The 20053-nt window shown below is 49.9% G+C and overlaps 1 protein-coding gene across 7 annotated transcripts in view; it reads left to right on the forward strand.

Annotated features, from left to right (window-relative positions):
* The window catches only part of L3MBTL3 (L3MBTL histone methyl-lysine binding protein 3), a 120867-nt gene that overhangs the window by 54086 nt on the left and 46728 nt on the right, over positions 1 to 20053 (forward strand). For all 7 annotated transcript variants that reach the window (XM_077902767.1, XM_077902816.1, XM_077902788.1 and 4 more), the window contains 3 exons: positions 8611 to 8687; positions 16680 to 16765; positions 18664 to 18774. In XM_077902767.1, the coding sequence (XP_077758893.1) occupies positions 8611 to 8687; positions 16680 to 16765; positions 18664 to 18774 (274 nt within the window). The remainder of the gene's footprint in view (positions 1 to 8610; positions 8688 to 16679; positions 16766 to 18663; positions 18775 to 20053) is intronic.

Genomic DNA, 20053 nt, shown 5'->3' on the forward strand with positions numbered 1-20053 from the left:
AAAACACATTTATCGTATTGGAAAAAATCCACATACTAGTGGACCCAGTTCAGACATGTATTGTTCAAGGGGTCATCTGCGTAAATCCGTGTACGTTTGTGGCGGTACAAACACAATAAAACATTTCTTCCTAACAAAGAGGAGAACTAAAATTTATGCAGAATTGAAATAGGTTTTTAGGAAAGGAAAATAGTACCTATTAGAATGGAATTTGCTTTACCTCTGCGTTTCCTATGTGCTTTTTATTATGCTGGTAATTGCTAGCTGCTTAATTCTGCCCCCTTGACAGTCATTAGACTTATTAATAATCCTAAATAGCCCCAAACAGTAGAACAGGAAAGGACTTGGAAGATGGGGAAGGATGCCAACGAGGTGGAGGTGGTGTTGTCCTTCAGAAAAGTGTGCGTCCAAGGTGTGCGTCCACGGTGTGTGTCTGACATGTGCATCCAAGGTGTGCATCTGCCATGTGCATCCAAGGTGTGTGTCCGACATGTGCATCTGTGGTGTGCGTCCGAGTTGTGCATCCAAAGTATGCATGCGAGGTTTGCATCCAACGTGTGTATCCAAGGTGTGTGTCTGATGTGTGAGTCTAACGTGCACATCTGATGTGTGCATCCAAGATGTGCATCCGATGTGTGGATCCGACGTGTGCATCCAATGTGTGCATCCGATGTGCACATCCAAAGTGTGTGTCTGATGTGTGCATCCAACGTGTGCATCCAAGGCGTGTCTGACGTGTGAATGTGGTGTGCGTCCAAGGTATGCATCCAAAGTATGCATCCGAGGTGTGTGTCTGACATGTGTATCCAAGGTGTGCGTCTGATGTGTGCATCTAACATGCGCATCTGATGTGTGCATCCAAGGTGTGCATCCGACACGTGTGTCAGAGATGTGCGTCTGACATGTGCGTCCAATGTGTGCATCCAACGTGTGCATCTGAGGTGTGCATCCGACGTGTACATCTGAGGTGTGTGTCTGAAGTGTGTGTACAAAATATGCATCCAAGGTGTGCATCCCAGGTGTGTGTCCAAGGTGTGCGTCCGACATGTGCATCCAAAGTGTGTGCCCAATGTGTGCACCTGAGGTGTGCATCCAGAGTATGCATCTGAGGTTTGCATCTGACTTGTGTGTCCCAGGTGTGCGTCCCAGGTGTGTGTCCGACATGTGCATCTGAGCCCTGTGCGTCCAAGCATCCCCGTCCTCCCCCCGGGGGACCAAGGAATCTGCCTGTTACACAGGGTCGTTTGCCCGCAATCTCATCTCCTGGGAACTGCAGCCATGGACAGCTGTCACCGGGTGGCTGCAGCGTCAGTGGCTCAGGGTTTTGTCTGGCGTCCCAGGTCTATGCAGGCGAGAAGCACCAAGCTGTGAACTGAACAGACCGGGCTAGGGCCTCTAGCTCTAGGTGTACTTGGTGGCGGTGGCGTCATGTCAAGTTCATAAATTCAGAGTAGTTGTCACATTCTGTGTTTCTCCAAAGTGACGCTGGAAAGTTGGCAGCGTCCCGCCAGTATCTGAGAACAGAGTCAAGGGGACAGGTCGGTCACTGACTGGGAAGCGTGGGTGGTGGTGCTTACGTTCGCAGAGGTGGGGGGACCCACTGGCCCACGCCTGGCCCCGAGGCTGGGGATCCGAGGTGGAGAGGAGCTGGAGGCTGCCTGAGGCCACGTGCTCGGTGACTAGAACCAGGCCCGCTGCCTGGGGCCCGGCAGGGAGGGACGAGGGCTCCTGGCGACTTGCTGGCGGGCGTGGGCTTTGAGCTGGAGCGGGACGGAGGACTCAGTGCTTGGAGCGCGTGTGGTCGGCGGGGGGCGGCGCACCTGCCCAGGGAGGGCGGGAGGGGCCTGCACCACTCTGAGCCCTCGCTGCCCGGTAGCAGGAGGACGTACAGGAGCACGTGGGTCACTGGGCACGGGTGGGGGGGGTTTACAGTGAGCGTGAGGAGCTGTGCGGCAGGTGGTGGCCAGCCTGGGAGGCCTCCAGGCCGGGAGGGGGTCTGCAGGTGCCCGAGGGCTCAGGCGAGGGCTCAGGCATGGGCTCAGGCGAGGGCTCGGGTGAGGGCTCGGGCGTGAGCTCGGGCGAGGGCACCGCCAGCCCAGCAGGTTTCCCGAGCGGGGTTTTCAGGCCGGGGCGGTGAGGTGACCTGACGGGCACCTGGCCCTGGCGCTGGAGCTAACCTGGGGGCAGCCCCGGGACATGGAGACAGTCCGGGACGGCGCTTGACAGCGGCTGCTGTGGGGAACAGGGTTGGGAGGAGTCACGGAGGAGCATGAGCCCCGTCCCGGCCTCTTGAGGCTTGGGGTTCAGCGGCGAGGCCCCCATAACAGCTCCTAAGGGGGCGGTGTGGGGAGGTGGGTGGGCTGCATGGCACGTGGTGCGAGGGCCTCGGGCCGTGTCTGCAGGGGGCCGGGAGCATCGGTGCCGGAGGGGAGACCCAAGGTCAGTGCTGGGCGAGCTCCTGGGAATGCGGCTCACGCCCCAGGTCCCACCCAGGTCCTCGCTGCCGCCTGTGCCCCTCGGGAGGGCCGGCTGGGGAGGGCCGGCTGGGCCCGGCTGGGACTTGAGCAAACTGGCACCCCTTTCCCGTCACGGGAAGGCCCAGGGTAATCGACCTCGCTCCCTAAAACAGGTATCTTAGCATCGCTCACCTTCTCCCTTACAAACGTGGGTTTTCCGCGAGTGGTTTCTCCCGTCCGTCCCCGCCCCTCGGTCTACCAGTCTGGGTCTCAGTGGATCCTAGTGGCCTTCGTGGATAATCTGTGCTCACCAGGGCAACGCACCTTTTTTTTTAAGATTTATTTATTTGAGAGCGAGAAAAAGCATATGCACGTGACGGATATGCATGGACGGAGGGAAGGGAGGGGGGAGAGGGGCCCCCCAGAGACTCCCCCCGAGACTCCCCGCTGAGCACAGACTAGACGTGGCCTCGGCCTCGCGACCCCGAGATCGTGACTTGAGCCAAAATCAAGCGTCGGATGCTTAAAACCGACAGAGCCCCCCTCTCCCCCCCCCACCCCCGGCGCCCCCGTGATGGACTTGAACAGAAAAAAAAAATGTTTGGCTGGGACTTCCCGGATGACTTGTGTGAAAACCCAGACGAAGGGACGGTGATCAGCAGCTTAGGAACTTCCGCGGCCGTTGGTTCAGTCGTTCTGTCCCTCTCTGCTTACATTTCTGCTTTTGGACACTAGATGGGACTAAGAGATGAGCTGTTGGCAGGAGCAGCCGCCGGAGGAGTTTCACAGGCTGCAGCCTCCTTCCGCACGAGGTGCCATGGCTGTGGGGTCGGGGTTGGTGCGACCCGTGGAGCGGGGCTCTTTGTCGTCTCCGCTGGGGCAGCCGCCTGTTGACTGGCAGAGGCGACGCCGGCCAGCACGCAGGACGCTGGCACCTTACGGGAGAGTCTGGTGGTAACGGGAGCAGCAGCCAAGACCCGCCGCGGTGTCTCCCTTGGTTGCAATCTGTAGAGAAACGCAGTGAAATCAGAGAATTAGCGACGTCCCTGTCCCTGGGTCACCGCGGGCCTGGCAGGTGACCGCAGAGACTGCTGGCGCCAGGTCCAGCCGGGAGGGGAGGTGCTCAGCGGGCGTCACATGTGTTTTCTTTTATCACTAATGGGCTACGTGAGCGCCGCCTCCCTAAAATAAAAGAACGTCCCTGAAATAGAGGCGGCGCGGCCGGTCACCCCCGCACGGCCTGGCTGTCTAGGGGACGGTCGCAGGCAGCCAGCCGGCTCTGCGCCTTGCTTGGCGCCTGGGATGAGCGTGCCTGCCCTGGCCCTATGCCCGTTCCTGGCCCTGACCCCATCCCGGGCCCCAGGCCTGGCCCTGTCTCTGGCCCCGGCCCCGTCCCCGTCCCTGTCCCCATCCCTGGCACCGGCCCCGGCCTGGCCCCCGTCCCTGTCCTCAGCCCTGGCCTCGGCCCCGGCCCCATCTCTGGCCCTGGCCTGGTCCCGGCCTGTCCCTGTCCCCGTCCCCAGCCCCGGCCCCGGCCCCAGCCCCATCCCTGTCCCTGTCCCTCTCCGACAGCACTCTGGGCTCCATCCTCAACAGTCTGTTTCTCGGTCTGCCCCCATTTCCCCCTTTGTTTCTCTTGAATTCCACCCGTAAGTGAAGTCACGTGGTCTCTGCCTTTCCCAGACTGGTTTACTCTGCCTGGCGAGGTGCCTTCCGGGTCAGGCCGTGCTGTGACAGGCCGGGCTCACCCCTCACGGCTGGGTGTGTCTGGCCGCGCCACCTTCCCTGCTGGGTCCGCAGCGGCGGCCGCGGCGGGTGCTGTGATGAGCAGGGGTGCGGGGTGCCATATGAACCGGTGTTTGCACCTTTTGAGTCATCACCCGCCGGCAGGCTTGCTGGATCGCGTGCCATTTCTGATTTTGTGGTTTTGGGGGACCTCCATGCTGTTTTGCACAGGGGCCGCTGCAGTTTGCATTCCCTCAACAGAATGCATTTTATGGAATCGTGTATTAAAATGACCTTTATGAGGGCACCTGGAGGGCTCAGCGAGTGAGCGCCTGCCTTGGGCTCAGAGCGAGACCCCGGGGTCCCGGGATCGAGTCCTGCGTCGGGCTCCCTGCATGGATCCTGCTTCTCCCTCTTCCTGGGTCTCTGCCTCTCTCTCTCTTTCTGTGTCTCATGCATAAATAAATAAAAATCTTAAAAAAAAAAGAAATAAAATAGCTTTTATGAAGTTACGTCATTGTAAGAAATGTACACGTTTTCCTTTCCCATTTCTAAAACAATGACACACGCACGTATGCGTGAAACTGATACGTAGATTAAGAGAAATAAAAGTGTGGGGCAGGAGATAGCAAGTGAATAAAGCAACAGAAAGGAAGGAGCGTTCAACTGTAAATTTAAAGGTATTTTTCACTGAAATAACCCTGAGAAAAAGCAACGTGAAGTCGGACCTGTGTCAGCTCCCCTTGACGCCGTCCAGGGCTACTGATCTGAAAGTTGGTTTGAAAAGACGCGACCGTGTGCTGACCTCCTTCACGTGGAGCATTTTTTAGAAAGTTCTTTGCCGTTCACTAGTCGTAAGATGCTCTGACCACAGTTTTCCGCCCCCGGGGGGTGGGTGGGCTGTGTTGAGGTGCCCTGACCTTTCAGGACGACCCACTGGGTGTGGCTCTGTGGGGTCCTTAGAGCGACAGTCCCCAGCTGTGTTCCCCGAAGGTGAACTCTTAATGGTTAAATATCCTCAGGGAAAGCGAGGTTGCCTAATTTAAGGCTTGTCTGTTTATAATATAACCTGACAGTCATGAATATGCTAATGATGCATTAGATATTTTGACCATTTGGCCCTGATTTTTTTTTAAATGTTTTTTATTAAAATGTTTTTTTTAATTTATTTATGATAGTCACACGCACAGAGAGAGACTGAGAGAGAGAGAGAGAGAGAGAGGCAGAGACACAGGCAGAGGGAGAAGCAGGCTCCATGCACCGGGAGCCCGACGTGGGATTCGATCCTGGGTCTCCAGGATCGCGCCCTGGGCCAAAGGCAGGCGCTAAACTGCTGCGCCACCCAGGGATCCCCTGATTTTTTTTTTTTTTTTAAGATTTTATTTTTTTATTCATGAGAGACACAGAGAGAGGTAGAGACACAGGCAGAGGGAGAAGCAGGCTCCATGCAGGGAGCCCGATGTGGGACACGATCCCGGGACCCGGGGGTCACGACCTGGGCCAAAGGCAGCGCTAAACCCATGAGCCACCTGGGCGGCCCCTGATTTTTTTTTTTAAGCTCCATCGTACCCTTTGACTTTTGGGAATGCCAATGGGACCTGATCCACCAGTTTTGTTTTTTTGTTTTTAACAGATTTTCATTGTGCCGTGTCTCTAGTGTCCTAGATGCCGGGACACGTGTCTCGCGCCGTAACTGCTGCCTCCGAACGGTGTCCTCCACTGCCTTGTACTGTGCCCCCGGCCACGCCGCAGCCCTGGTTGGACTCCGTGTGCGCCTCCGGCCTGTGCCCGGCCGGCTGCGTGGGCCCCGGGATGGCACCGCGTGCCTTGGCGGGCCTCCCCACCCGGACTGCCTCCTCACGGGCCCGCCCGGCGCCCAGAGCCGCCCCTGTCTGCCCTCACCCCTGCCCGGGCCTCCGTCTCCACTGGCAGGCTTCTTCCCTGGTCCTCGAGGAGAAAGACCGAGGCAGCAGAGCGTCCGTGCGCTCGCAGGGGCCTGCCCGCTGGGGTGCGGGGTCCCGGCCCGGCCCGCTCCTGAGCGGCTTCTGTCCCCGCGTGAGCAGGCCATCCTGCGGGGCTGGGTTCCTGCTGTCCGTGTCCAAGCACTGGGAGAAGGGGCCTCGGGGCTCTCTGCCGGCCCCTGTAGCCCTGGCCCTAGAACGCCCTGCCCGTGGTGCTGCTCTGGCTCAGCATGGGTGTCCTGGGTAAATGAAGTCAGACTTCCCATCGTTTAAAAGCGTTTTATCTTAAAACAATGCTAAACTTGAAAAATGGTGCAGAGGAGGGTGCCCGGCCGGCTCAGCCAGTACAGAGTGCGACTCCTGGTCTCACAGCTGTGACTTTGAACCTCGCACAGGGCCGGGGCGGGGTGGGGAGGAGCTAGAGTTTACTTAAAACTTTATGTATGTGTGTATGTATTTATTTATTTTTTAAAGATTTTATTTATTCATAGAGACACAGAGAGAGGCAGAGACACAGACAGAAGGAGAAGCAGGCTCCATGCAGGGAGCCCGATGGGGACTCGATCCCCAGACCCCCAGGTCACGGCCTGGGCTGAAGGCGGCGCTAACCGCTGAGCCACCGGGCTGCCCGCTTTGGTTTCCTCTTAAACCAACTCCTTAAGCGTGTCTCCTCTACCGGCCGGCTCTGTGCGCGGTCCCCGTGTTTTTCTCTCAAACCCGCCGTATTCCGGGGGCCCTGGGCTGGCCCTGGGCTGGCCCCGCATGAGCGTCCGATTCTTGCTTTCAGCTCAGGTCGTGACCTCGGGATCATGGGATGGGAGCCCTGGGTGTGCAGTCTCCTTGCGTTTCTCCCCCTCCCTGTGCCTCCCCACCCCACCTAAAATAAATAAGCGAATGTATGTCTGTTTGTTAAAAAACCAAACAACACCCCACCCTATTCCGGCTTCTTCCCTTCTCCGTCTCTGGCTCCAGCCCCGTGGGAATGCCCACGACCTTTGCATTGGTCCATCCCGGGATCAGGTCTCATTTCTTCTCTTCTCGGATCCAGCGTCCGCGTTGATTTCTTCCTTCTTTCTTTCCTTCCCTTATTTTCTAGACATCGCGTCTTGGACTTCGTTGCCTCCTCCCTCCCCTGCTGTCTCTGCTCATTCTCTGGATGGCCTCACCCCTGCTCACGACTTTAAATATCGTCCCACATGCTCCTGACTCCCACATGTGTGCTTTTTCCCTTGCTCTTGTCTCCGAGCTCCAGATTTTTTATGCTCGTGATCTCTGACTTGTTGACCTGCTGGTCAAACCCTTGTTGAGAGCCAGACTCTTCACCATGCGCAACGCGAGAGACGGCGTCGGCGGCCTGCCCACCTCAGGACGAGGTCCCGCTTCCTCCCAGCGGCCCAGGGCTGGGGACGTCCTTGGCTTCTTCACACCCCTCACCTTCTGCAGCAGATCCACCTGTTGCTTCTTCCTTTAAAACCTAGACCTGAAAACACGATCACTTCTTACCATCTTTTCCACCAACACTTCGGCCCGGGTCACCACCATCAACTCTGGCGAAAGCCTCCTAACAGCCTCATCTCGTCTCCAGTGTGGTTAATTGTCTGCAAAGCGGTCGGAACAATGACTTCAAAACAGATCAGATTCTGCTGCTCTTCTGCCTAAAAACCCCCTGCGTGACGTTCTAGTAAATGTTACTTTATTCTGAGCAAAATCCCAAGACCTCCCTATGCCCGAAGGCCCTTCCTGGTGTTACTCCCTTGGCCGTAGGCCTGCTCCCGACAGCCATGAGACGCCCATCTCGTGGCCTTCCTATCTGTTGTTCCCTCTGCATGGAATGGCCTTTTCTTTTTTTTTAAATGTATCTGAGTGGCTCGGTTCTCTTCCTTCACTTTCTTTAGCCGTCCCCTTATCTGAGAGGCCACCTTGCCTTTCCACTTTTGCTCCCTGCTTCTTCCTTCCACTACCTGTCTGCATCCTGTTGGGCCCCCAGACTGCGTATTTTGTTGACTTCCCGTCTCTCCCGTGTATATCGCGGACCCCACAGAAGCGGGAGCTTTGTGCATGTCTTACGTGCTGCTGCATCCTCGTCCTCGGCATCTGTGCCAGTGCCTGGTGTGCCGTAGGCGCTGTGTTTGCATGAGGGAAGGAGCAAACGAATGAATGAAGTGCGTTGCCTGTGAAGATGAGAGATACATAGATCGAGTTTGATTAGGAGCAAGAAATCAGATGCCACATAGGCAGTGATCGAAGGTCTTATGAAAATATGTGCTTGGCCGAAGCAAAGGCGACAGGGAGGAGACGAAAGGGGGGGACAGACGGGTGATGGAGCTTCCAGCCCCTTGCAGGTCTGCCCTTAGACGTGCGGAGATAATTTCAGCTTGTTCGTGATGATGACTATTTATGCGCATATTTATTTGTATTTCAGAATTTATCCCGATAATTAACGGTTTTGTGATTTACATGCCCTACAGGTGTGAAGCTTCAAGTCCACACATCCACCCCGTCGGCTGGTGTAAGGAGCACAGGAGAACACTCATTACGCCGCCAGGTTTGTGCGCATTTTGTGCCTCGTAACCTTCTTCACATACATCAGGAGTCCACGAACCCTTTCTGCCCGGGGCCAGAGAGTTCATATTTTCGGCGTGGGAGTCCGTGCACTCTCTGGCACACCTACTCAGTTCGGTAGCACGAGGGCAGCCCCGAGTGCACGTGGTTGTGCTGGGGTAAGGCTTCATGTGCAAAGCCTGCAGGCCGGGGTCTGCTGCCTCTGATGCCCCTGGAAGTCTACGCAGTGGCTGAGTCCCTGACAGAGTATCAGGGGTTGTCTTCTTTGGAAAATAAGTTCATTCTTATTTGTATGTATTTATCTATTTATTTATTTCAAAGGTTTCATTTGAGAGAAAGAGAGTGCACACGTGTGTGAGCGTGGGGTGGGGCAGAGGGAGAGGGAGGAGCAGACGCTCCGAGGGGCAGGGAGCCCGACACGGGGCTGGACCCAGGACCCAAGGATCATGACCTGAACCCAAGGCAGATGCTTCGCCGACTGAGCCCCCCCCAGGCGCCCCAAAAAGTTCTTTTTCCAAACATCTTCTATTTCTCAAGTTGAAATTCATTTCTAGACCTTATGTGAATAGGTGAATAGGCATTTAAATTTATCGTCTGGCAGAAGGGCGCTGTCTGAAGCTTTAACGAATAAGGGGAATGGCCTTGGGGGCAGCGTTTGCGGATGGAGACTTGACCCCATGTGTGAGTCGATTCTGACGAAGGCACAGTGTTCACGGTTAAGGGGGATCTTGAGGCTGCAGGTATGTTCCCTTCGTGACCTGGATGGGAGCTCACATACTCACTCTCCCGTTTTCTTTCGGGTTGTTGGTTCCAAAATAGACCTTGCACATCTGCTGGTAGGACCGCTTCTCTGTGCTCTGCAGCTTCGGCTGCCTCGCCGTCTGCCCCATTCCCATGGGCCCTTCTCAGCTCCCTCCCTCGCTCCCTGGCAGGGAACAGTGTGACTGCTGGTAAATGACGGTCGTATGTCACGTTGAGTGTATCTCCACGTGCATCAGCCTCCTGAAGGCACCGTGGCTGCCACCTGGCCGAGAAGGCAGGGTCATCAGCTGATGCGGAGCATCCCTGCACTGCAGGTGGTCACTCACGGGGACTTTTTTTTTTTTTTATTGGTGTTCAATTTGCCAACATATAGCATAACACCCAGTGCTCATCCCACCAAGTGCCCCCCTCAGTGCTCGTCACCCCCCGCCCACCTCCCCTTCCACCACCCCTAGTTCATTTCCCAGAGTTAGGAGTCTTCATGTTCTGTCTCCCTTTCTGATATTTCCCACTCATTTTTTTCTCCTTTCCCCTTTATTCCTTTTCACTATTTTTTATATTCCCCAAATGAATGAGACCATATAATGTTTGTCCTTCTCCGATTGACTTACTTAGCATAATACCCTCCAGTTCCATCCACTTGGAAGCAAATGGTGGGTATTTGTCGTTTCTAATGGCTGAGGAATATTCCATTGTACACACAGCTTCTTTATCCATTCATCTTCTGATGGACACCAAGGCTCCTTCCACAGTTTGACTACTGTGGACATTGCTGCTATCAACATCTGGGTGCAGGTGTCCCAGCGTTTCACTGCATCTGTATCTTTGGGGTAAATCCCCAGCAGTGCAATTGCTGGGTCGTAGGACAGGTCTATTTTTAACTCTTTGAGGAACCTCCACACAGTTTTCCAGAGTGGCTGCACCAGTTCACATTCCCACCAACAGTGTAAGAGGGTTCCCTTTTCTCCACATCCTCTCCAACATTTGTTGTTTCCTGCCTTGTTAATTTGCCCCATTCTCACTGATGTGAGGTGGTATCTCATTGCGGTTTTGATTTGTATTTCCCTGATGGCAAGTGATGCAGAGCATTTTCTTATGTGCATGTTGGCCATGTCTATGTCTTCCTCTGTGAGATTTCTGTTCATGTCTTTTGCCCATTTCATGATTGGATTGTTTGTTTCTTTGCTGTTGAGTTTAATAAGTTCTTTATAGATCTTGGAAACTAGCCCTTTATCTGACACGTCATTACCAAATATCTTCTCCCATTCTGTAGGTTGTCTTTGAGTTTTGTTGACTGTATCCTTTGCTGTGCAAAAGCTTCTTATCTTGATGAAGTCCCAATAGTTCATTTTTGCTTTTGTTTCTTTTGCCTTCGTGGATGTATCTTGCAAGAAGTTACTGTGGCCAAGTTTAAAAAGGGTGTTGCCTGTGTTCTCCTCTAGGATTTTGATGGAATCTTGTCTCACATTTAGATCTTTCATCCATTTTGGGTTTATCTTTGTGTCTGGTGCAAGAGAGTGGTCTAGTTTCATTCTTCTGCATGTGGATGTCCAATTTTCCCAGCGCCATTTATTGAAGAGACTGTCTTTCTTCCAGTGGATAGTCTTTCCTCCTTTATCGAATATTAGTTGACCATAAAGTTGAGGGTCCACTTCTGTGTTCTCTATTCTGTTCCATTGATCTATATCTGTTTTTGTGCCAGTACCACACTGTCTTGATGACCACAGCTTTGTAGTACAACCTGACATCTGGCATTGTGATGCCCCCAGATATGGTTTTCTTTTCTAAAATTCCCCTGGCTATTTGGGGTCTTTTCTGATTCCACACAAATCTTAAAATACTTTGTTCTAACTCTCTGAAGAAAGTCCATGGTATTTTGATAGGGATTGCACTGAACGTGTAAATTGCCCTGGGTAACATTGACATTTTCAGAATATTGATTCTTGATTCTTCTCATGGGGACTTTTGTGAGTGATGACGGCTTCTGTCGTCACAGGCAAAGGGCAGCTCCTTGGTCTGCTTGGGGCTGACGCGTGGACGTTGCCAGCAGCATGGAGCAGCAGAGGCTCAGCTTGGGTCTCCAGCACATGCCTGTCACTCCCTTCTGACGGCTCACTTCGTCTGGGGCCTTGTCTCCAGTTCCGTGGTACCATGTCTTAGTGTCTGGTCATTTCCTCACCCAGGGAGCCCTTTCCACCATCCCGGGGATGGGAGAGTCCCTGCTGCTTTCTGAGTTTCCTCCTGCGTTAAAACACAAAAGCCCCTTTTTCTGTACTGATTTATGGAGCTGTTGGGAAGATGCAGGAGCCTTAACGCGAACAGTAAGGTGTTAAAGCAGGATATCAACGCTTTTGTGGCTCAGATGTGGTGCAGCCTGGAAGACTTTTTTCCTGTAGAGCGCTCCTGTGTCCTGGGGTCTGCGTCCCGTCACGAGCCGGTGAATACCGACCGCGTAGTCACCCGTGTGCCCCTCTGGCCGTCGAGGTTGCTATGAGGATTCATGTGCGTTTCCCAATTTGGCATTGATCCTTTCTTTTTTCTTCTTTACCAACTTTATGGCCATAATCAGAGATCTGGTTAGTAAACAGAGAACCAGTGAACAGTAGGTTCCAGTTCCATCTTCATGGCACTGGGAAGGGTCGTGGGAAGGGGTGGAGCAAGGAAGGTGTCATCGTTGCCTCGAGTGTCCGGTGAATCACCGAGTCCTCCATCTCCCTCCACGGACTTCTGTAACTCAGTGGAAGAGCAAAGCCATAGCTTTTTTGACAATTTTTTTTTTTTAGCCATTTTCTTTTATTTTATTTATTTTTATTTTTTTAATAATAAATTTATTTTTTATTGGTGTTCAATTTGCCAACATACAGAATCACACCCAGTGCTCATCCCGTCAAGTGCCCCCCTCAGTGCCCGCCACCCAGTCACCCCCACCTCCGCCCTCCTCCCCTTCCACCACTCCTAGTTCGTTTCCCAGAGTTAGGAGTCTTTATGTTCTGTCTCCCTTTCTGATATTTCCTACCCATCTCTTCTCCCTTCCCTTCTATTCCCTTTCACTATTATTTATATTCCCCAAATGAATGAGTTTTTTGACAAATTTAAAAGAATCCAAATGTCACATCCAGAAGTACCAAGCAGGGCAGCATGAATACTTATCACCACTGCTTATACACCTAAAAATGGGTAAAGTGATAAATTTTACGTGCTATCTATTTCACCTCGCACACATACAAAAAAAGCTAGAAAAAAACAAAACAAAACAAAACCCTGTCAAGTAACGGTTTGCAGGGCCTGTACTGAGGTCAGTCCTCGGCCCCATGACAGGAAAGATGCTCTTTCTCCAGTCCCCGCGCTCCAAGGGCGGCCTCCTGGCTGCATTCCTGATGTCCTGTCTGGAAGGCTCCCCGTCACTCTCGGTCCCGAAGAAACGGCGCAGGTGCCACTCTCGCTACTTCATGGGTCAGTCCCCCTCCAGGAGCCCTGCTACACACCCCATGTTCATGCTTTTTTCAAAATATGTAGCATACTTACTGTTCTTTTTCCAAAATTAGAGTCTTTGTGACTTTTTAAATGATCTTATTTTGAATTATCTGGTTGTACATTAATACATGCCTCTTCTGAAAAATTCAGAGTGAAAATGGAGGTAATGGCTATTCTTTCTCAAAATAGTTTGACTTTGTCCCAGAAAAATCTTTTTTTTATTTTTTTTATTTTTATAAGATTTTACTTATTTATTCATGAGAGACCCAGAGAGAGGGGCAGAGACACAGGCAGAGGAAGACGCAGGCTCCAGGCAGGGCGCCCGATGTAGGACTCGGTTCCAGGACCCCGGGGTCACGCCCTGGGCTGAAGGCAGACGCTCAACCGCTGAGCCACCCTGGGATCCCTCCAGAGAAATCTTTGCCTTTATGTACACAAACTTCCATGTGTGTGCAGTCAGCTTTAATGTTACTGAAACTGCAGGATAGGGCCCTTAAAAATGTGTTGTAAAAGGTTTGTATTCAGAGAAATATGTGTTTGTATACTTACTCTTTAAACTTTTACTTTGAAACAGCTTCAAAGGTATAGAAAAGTCGCAAAAATAGTACAGAAGTCATCTATGCCCTTGACCTAGAAACCCATTGAAGTTCATCCGTTGGTCAAATGATGCCACTTGTACCAAGAGGGTCAGTCATTGCACTGGGTTGTTCTGTCCCTCTGCTCCCCTTCAGTCAGGCTTTCCTTGACTGTCACGACCTCAGCATATTGGAGGGTAACAGATTAGCCATTTGGTTGTTTTGTTTTTTAGGTATTTTATTTATTTGGGAGAGAGAGGGTGTGGGTGCATGAGCCAGGGGAGAGGCAGAGGGAGAAGCAGGCTCCCCATTGAAGTTGGAGCCTGATGCCGGGCTCGATTGCAGGACCCTCAGATCGTGACCTGAGCCAAAGTTAGGTACCCAACTGACTGAGCCCCCCGGGCGCCACACAGGTTCGTCGTCTTGTGGCTTGCTGCTTAATTTAGATATGCTTGGCGTCTCTCATGGTTGGATCTAGGTTATATGTTTTGGCAGGAATGTCACAGAAGCAGTGCTGTGTTGTCGCTGCATCTTCTCGGGGACTGATGCCAATTGTCTCACTCCTGATCTTTTTTTTTTTTTTTTATGTTTTATTTATTTATTCATGAGAGACCCAGAGAGAGGGGCAGAGACACAGGCAGAGGGAGAAGCAGGCTCCATGCAGGGAGCCCGATGTGGGACTCGATCCCGGGTCTTCAGGATTACGCCCTGGGCTGAAGGCGGCGCTAAACCGCTGTGCCACCCGGGCTGCCCATCACTACTGATCTTTTACCATTAATGGATCTAGGTGCTGTTGGCCAGGAGCGCCTGGTGGCTCAGTCAGTTAAGCATCTGACTCTTGATTTCAGCTTGGGGCATGATCCCTGGGTCCTGGGATTGAGCCCTGGATTGGGGTCCATGCTTTGCTTGGAGGCTTCTCTCTCTCCCCCCGTTGCCCCTCCGCCCCCAGCTTGTATGTGCAAGCTCTCTCTCCCTTTCTCTCTCTCTCTCTCTCTCTCTCTCTCTCTCAAATAAATACATTTTAAAAATCTTAAAAAAGAAAAAAAAGATGGTGTTTGCCAGGCTTTTCCACCAACAGTCACTTTTTCTCTGTTATTAGTATCTTGTGGGGAGATGCTTTGAGGTTGTATGACTATCATGGACTTCATCCCCATTGTCACTCACTACTTTTTAAATTTTTTTATTTTTAATTTTTTTTAAAGATTTTATTTATTTATTCATGAGATACACACAGAGAGAGAAGCAGAGACACAGGCAGAGGGAGAAGCAGGCTCCATGCAGGGTGCCCGATGTGGGACTCGATCTCGGGGCTCCAGGATCACACCCCGGGCTGCAGGCATCACTAAACCCCTGCGCCGCCAGGGCTGCCCGCTCACTACTTTTAACATCCATTGATATTTCTAGTATGAGTTACTATTTTGACAGCTGCTAAATGCTATTTTTTTTTATTCCTTGTACATAATTAGTTGGTATTCTTCTGCAAAGAATAGCTTTCACATCTTCCCATTTATCCATTCAGTTAATTTATTTGTCTCTTACTGTTTTTATCCATAGGTTATAATCCGTAACCAGTATTATTTATTTTTAGGTCCAGATTTTCTCAGATTTGGCCAGCGGGAGTCCCTTTAAGCTGGTTACTATGTCCTTTGATGTGTTCTGATCATTTTTCGAGAACTTCCTACTTTCTGGCACAGCTAGGCTTATCTTGTACTTTCCCTCGTTTAGGACTCCCATCCAAGCAGTAGATGTGCTCCTTGCTGTGGGCTGATGCTACTTCAGTCTCTCAGAGGATAGAGTTAGGAAGTGCATCCATGTGAAAGTATTAAAAAATTATGTATGTTTCTGTATCTGTTTAGACATTGAAAACAATGAGTTTGTATCATTAGCCAAGACCCCTCAGTTTATTCCGGTTTCATACTTTCTCTATTTATACTTCTTTTTATGGCCAGTGAGAGACCTGCCTTCCTGTATCTCAGTATATTTACTTATGTTTTCAATCCTCTTTATTGGCCAATTTCCCATGCCTCTGAGCCACTGTTAATTCCTGCTCATGCCTGCCTAATGGATTTTGGACTCAGAGGGAAAACATGGGGGCAGGAGGAAAGAGGAATAGTTATTTCTACATGTTTTATTAATACTCTTACATGACTGGGGCACTTGGGTGGTTCAGTTGGTTGAGCATCTGAGTCTTGGTTTCAGCTCCGGTCATGATCTCAGGGTCATGAGATCGAGCCCCCCTCAGGCTTGGAGCTCGGCACACGGAGTCCGCTATCAATTAGTCTCTCCCTTTCCCTTTCCCTCGCCCTCTGCCTCTCTCTCCACTCACACTCTCTCCCTAAAGATAAAATAAAATCTTAAAAAGAAAATACTATAGCATGACTTGATTTTGGTTGTTTGACCTAACAATATGATGACATTGTCTGGAATATACCATATTTTAGCTTATGTAAATCTGCCTCATTCATTTTTACTAAATGCTTTCTATTCCATATGTACTATATATATTATGTATAATATACATATTTACACATTTTGTATATTATGGTTAATAGACTTGTTTTTACATTTTTATGTTAAGCAGCTGTGCATTGTCTGTGTGCACATGAGATTTTCCTAGATTAGTAGGAGTAGAATTGGACATTACAGGGTACTTTGGTTTGTGTGTATCTGTATATGAGACTTACCTGAGAATATAAATTATACACCTATATGTTATAGGTTAAATTCTTATTTAATGTTAAATTCTATATTATGTTAAATTCTTATTTAAAAGGTAATAGAAGAGGAATTCCTGGGGGGCTCAGTGGTTGAGTGTCTGCCTTCGGCTCAGGTAGTGACCCTGGGGTTCTGGGATCGAGTCCCACGTCGGGCTCCCTGCATGGAGCCTGCTTCTCCCTCTGCCTGTGTCTCTGCCTCTCTCTATGTCTCTCACGAATAAATAAAATCTTTAAAAATTTTTTTAAAAAAAAGGTAATAGAGGAGTCATGATCAAGATGAAAGCAATGTAATTATTATAATTTGTTCTGGGTGTGTTCAAAGTTATGTGGAATACGAACATAATTTTGTAGGTCATAATAACAATATATCATAATTTTACAGGTCCGTTTATAGTTCTCACTATCATTTTGGTTAAACCTGACAGGATTTACTTCTTTCTTTCTTAGGTTATCCAAATGTGAAACATTTTTCTTGGGATAAATACTTAGAAGAAACCAATTCTTTACCTGCCCCTGCAAGAGCTTTCAAAGTGGTGAGTTAATCTGTTTTACACTTTTTGATTAATTTGTGTCGACAAGAGTGTTCATTCATTGACATTTAAGAACAGAAAGAGCTAGTACTAGCGAGCCGGACTAGGAAGGGGAGGGAAACAAGACCACAGGACAGGTTTTTGACCTCTCACAATTTTGAAAGTCAAAATTGTTACTGGGGTTTTTGTTGTTTGCATCCAGAAAGTATTTTCACCTTGGTCTTGTCTCCTTTGAAAATTTTCCCCTTGGTCTTATCTCCTTGGAAAAAGAAAATTCTGCTTGAGTTGTTATGGAATGAGTTGCAATCTTACGACAAACTTCTGTTTTTCCAGCTAGATACTCTGAGAAATTGAAAAAAGACAGGATATTTTCTGATGAAAATTGTTTTAAACAATTGTTTTGGATTTGTTTATGGCAAGCTGAGATGCTAAGTTTCATGCTCTCAACCCACATGTTTAATCATCAAAATACAAGGTCACCTGCTTTTGTTATAGTAACTTTCTAACCAGAGTCATTGCATCTTAACATAAAACTGTTAAGTTTTATAATCTTATAATCTTAACTGTTGTTAAGATTCAAAGTAAACCTCATTTCTTTGCAAGGGAAGAATAAGTAATGAAATGTATTTAATTTTTTTCTTGAATCTCTAACAACTTCCTTTATAATTTCTATTTTTCTGTAAATTCAAGGAAAAATCTTTAAATATCTCAAAGATAGTTTTGATGACGCACAATCTATCATAAACAACGTTTGTCTTTAAAAGTGATTTTCTCGGGTATAAATTGCTAGAGTTTTTAATGATGGAGTTAATTAGAAGTGTGGGCCCAAATATAGAAAAGCACATCAAAAATTTTGGGGAGAAAAAAGTATATTTCATGAAGAAAAGCAACATAAAAGAATGTGCATGAGTCCATCTGATCGTAAACCTAGGAATTAAGAACAAATAGAGTGAGGCACTCTTTTTCCTGGACTCCCTAGAAGACGCGCGTCGCACTTTGCTTTGGACGGGATCCCATCACTCAGTCTCGTGTCTCCCGTCGCCTTGATGCCTCTGCTTTCTCTAGTGTGGCCTCGGGGCCCTTGCACTGTGATTGTTTTTTCTCTTTCACAGAGTTTTCACACTTCATTTTCAGGGCCCGAGTTTTGTTGCACCCACTTTCCAGAAGGGGGGCAACTTGACTAACCTGGCCGTCACCTTGCCTTCTACAGCTTGTCGCCTTGTCGGAGGTTTCTGGGTTTGTGCTGAGCACGAGGCACAGGCGGCTCAGGTGTAGGACGGATGCTGCCCCCTGCTCAGTCCCGCTCTTTCGGGCCGATTCCGTCTTGCGTGGCCTCGTTTCTTTTTCTTTTTTCTTTTGATTTATTTATTTATTTTTCCTATCTATCTATCTATTTATTTATTTATTTATTTATTTATTTATTTATTTATTTATTTTTGTTTCTTTTTTTTAAAGATCCATCTTCTGCGCGGTCTCGTGACCATTTCTTTTTTTTTTTTTTTCGTGACCATTTCTAATCTCTGTGTCATTTCTCTGTGTCACTTTAAAGTTCGTTCCTCTCTCTTTTTATAGGCTATTTTTATGCTTGTTGGGTTTTGCCGAGACACCTCCTTCTAACTCATGAGAAAACCTCTTGCCTTCCCTCTGGCTAATCAACCGCAAGGTTTTGAATTTTATCTGAAGATCTGGTGCTTTCTGTTTGCTCCTGTGGCTGCCGGCTTCTGTCGCCCCAGGCTTTGGCCGGAGCTCGGGATTGAGGTTTCTGACAGGGAGGGTGGGGTCCAGGGCTGCTGTGGGGACTCCAGGTTTGAGGTTGTTCTCTGACCCCCCCTCACGTCTGTGCGGCTCAGCCCACCCTCGCTTGCTCCGGATCTTACCGTGTCGTCTTTTCTCTACGGCAGAAACCTCCGCATGGATTCCAGAAAAAAATGAAGCTTGAAGTCATAGACAAAAGAAATCCTGTGTTTATTAGAGTTGCGACAGTTGCAGACACGGATGACCACCGAATAAAAGTGAGTGTTCCCCGCTGGGGTTTTGTCGGGTCTGTTGCCGCCGAGGTGTCGGGGGCCGTCAGCAGAGCCCGGACTTGCGAAGTGCGGCCGTTGAGCCCCTAAGACCCGAGGCTGCGAGCGGAGTGGTGCGGGAGGCTCTCGGGTTCGTGCCCGCCGTTCCGTTCGGGAGGTCGCGTGTCCTGCCTTCGCCCTCTGGCCCTTGCTCGAGCGTCAGGAGTCTGGTCCCTAGTAGCCTGTCGCTGCAGGCCCCGGGGCCGCGTCTTCTTAGCGGTCCCAATGGGGCCGAAGGGGAGGTGACCTTCAGAAGAGCGGTACAGAAGTGCAGTCGAGTCAAGAGCAACAGTCCCGGTGGGGGAAGCCGACTGGGCATCTCTGGGGCAGCGGGGGCGGGGGGGGTGCAGGGGGGGTGCAGGCACCAAGTGGGGCCTCCCTGCTGCGTCTGGAGTCTCTCTGTGAATGACGACAGCGGTAGAAACAAGGTGTCACCTTTCCGTGGTGTTTACGGGTGGCAGTGTCCTCCCGTGGTCCGACACTGGTGGCGATGACTGTGCAGGAGACTGGGGTCACTATTCTTCTATCTGAAGCCGAGGCCCGGGAAGAGGTCAGGAGTTAACGCGGAGCGAAGTCACACTCCTCGGCTCTTGGATTCTAAACTTACGCTCTTAAAAAAAAATCACATATTCAGCTATCTCTAATTAGAGAATATATAAAAAATTATAGCATGAAAAATTATAGCATGTGTTGCATAATGTGGAATAATGTGTATAATAGGAATTTCACTGCTTGATTCAGTATTTTGAAGATTATGTAATCAGGGATCCCTGGGGGGCTCAGCGGTTCAGCCCCTGCCTTTGCCCAAGGGTGTGACCCCAGGGTCTCGGGATCGAGTCCCGCATCGGGCTCCCTGCATGGAGCCTGCTTCTCCCTCTGCCTGGGTCTCTGACTCTCTCTCTCTGTGTCTCTCATGAATAAATGAATAAAATCTTAAAAAAAAAAGATTATATAATCATACAAGATTTTAGAAATTATAAATAATGGAGGGCCGGTTAATCTTCTTGAGTACATTTTCCTGTTACTTGTCCTTGGTGTGATAATGTGAATCATTAAAGCAATTGGAGTATTATAGGACTAGAATATTTTTTTTAAGTGATCAAGGAAATGTAGAACTAAGCAAAATATTATTTTTAATAATCAAATTGGTCAGAATAGAAAAAAAAATGTGTGTTTTCATTTGGGTGCATGAAAAGTTTATTCTCTTACATGCCTGGTAGGAACATAA

The sequence above is a fragment of the Canis aureus genome, chromosome 1, assembly GCF_053574225.1.
Source record: "Canis aureus isolate CA01 chromosome 1, VMU_Caureus_v.1.0, whole genome shotgun sequence".
Classification (NCBI taxonomy): Eukaryota; Metazoa; Chordata; class Mammalia; order Carnivora; family Canidae; genus Canis; species Canis aureus.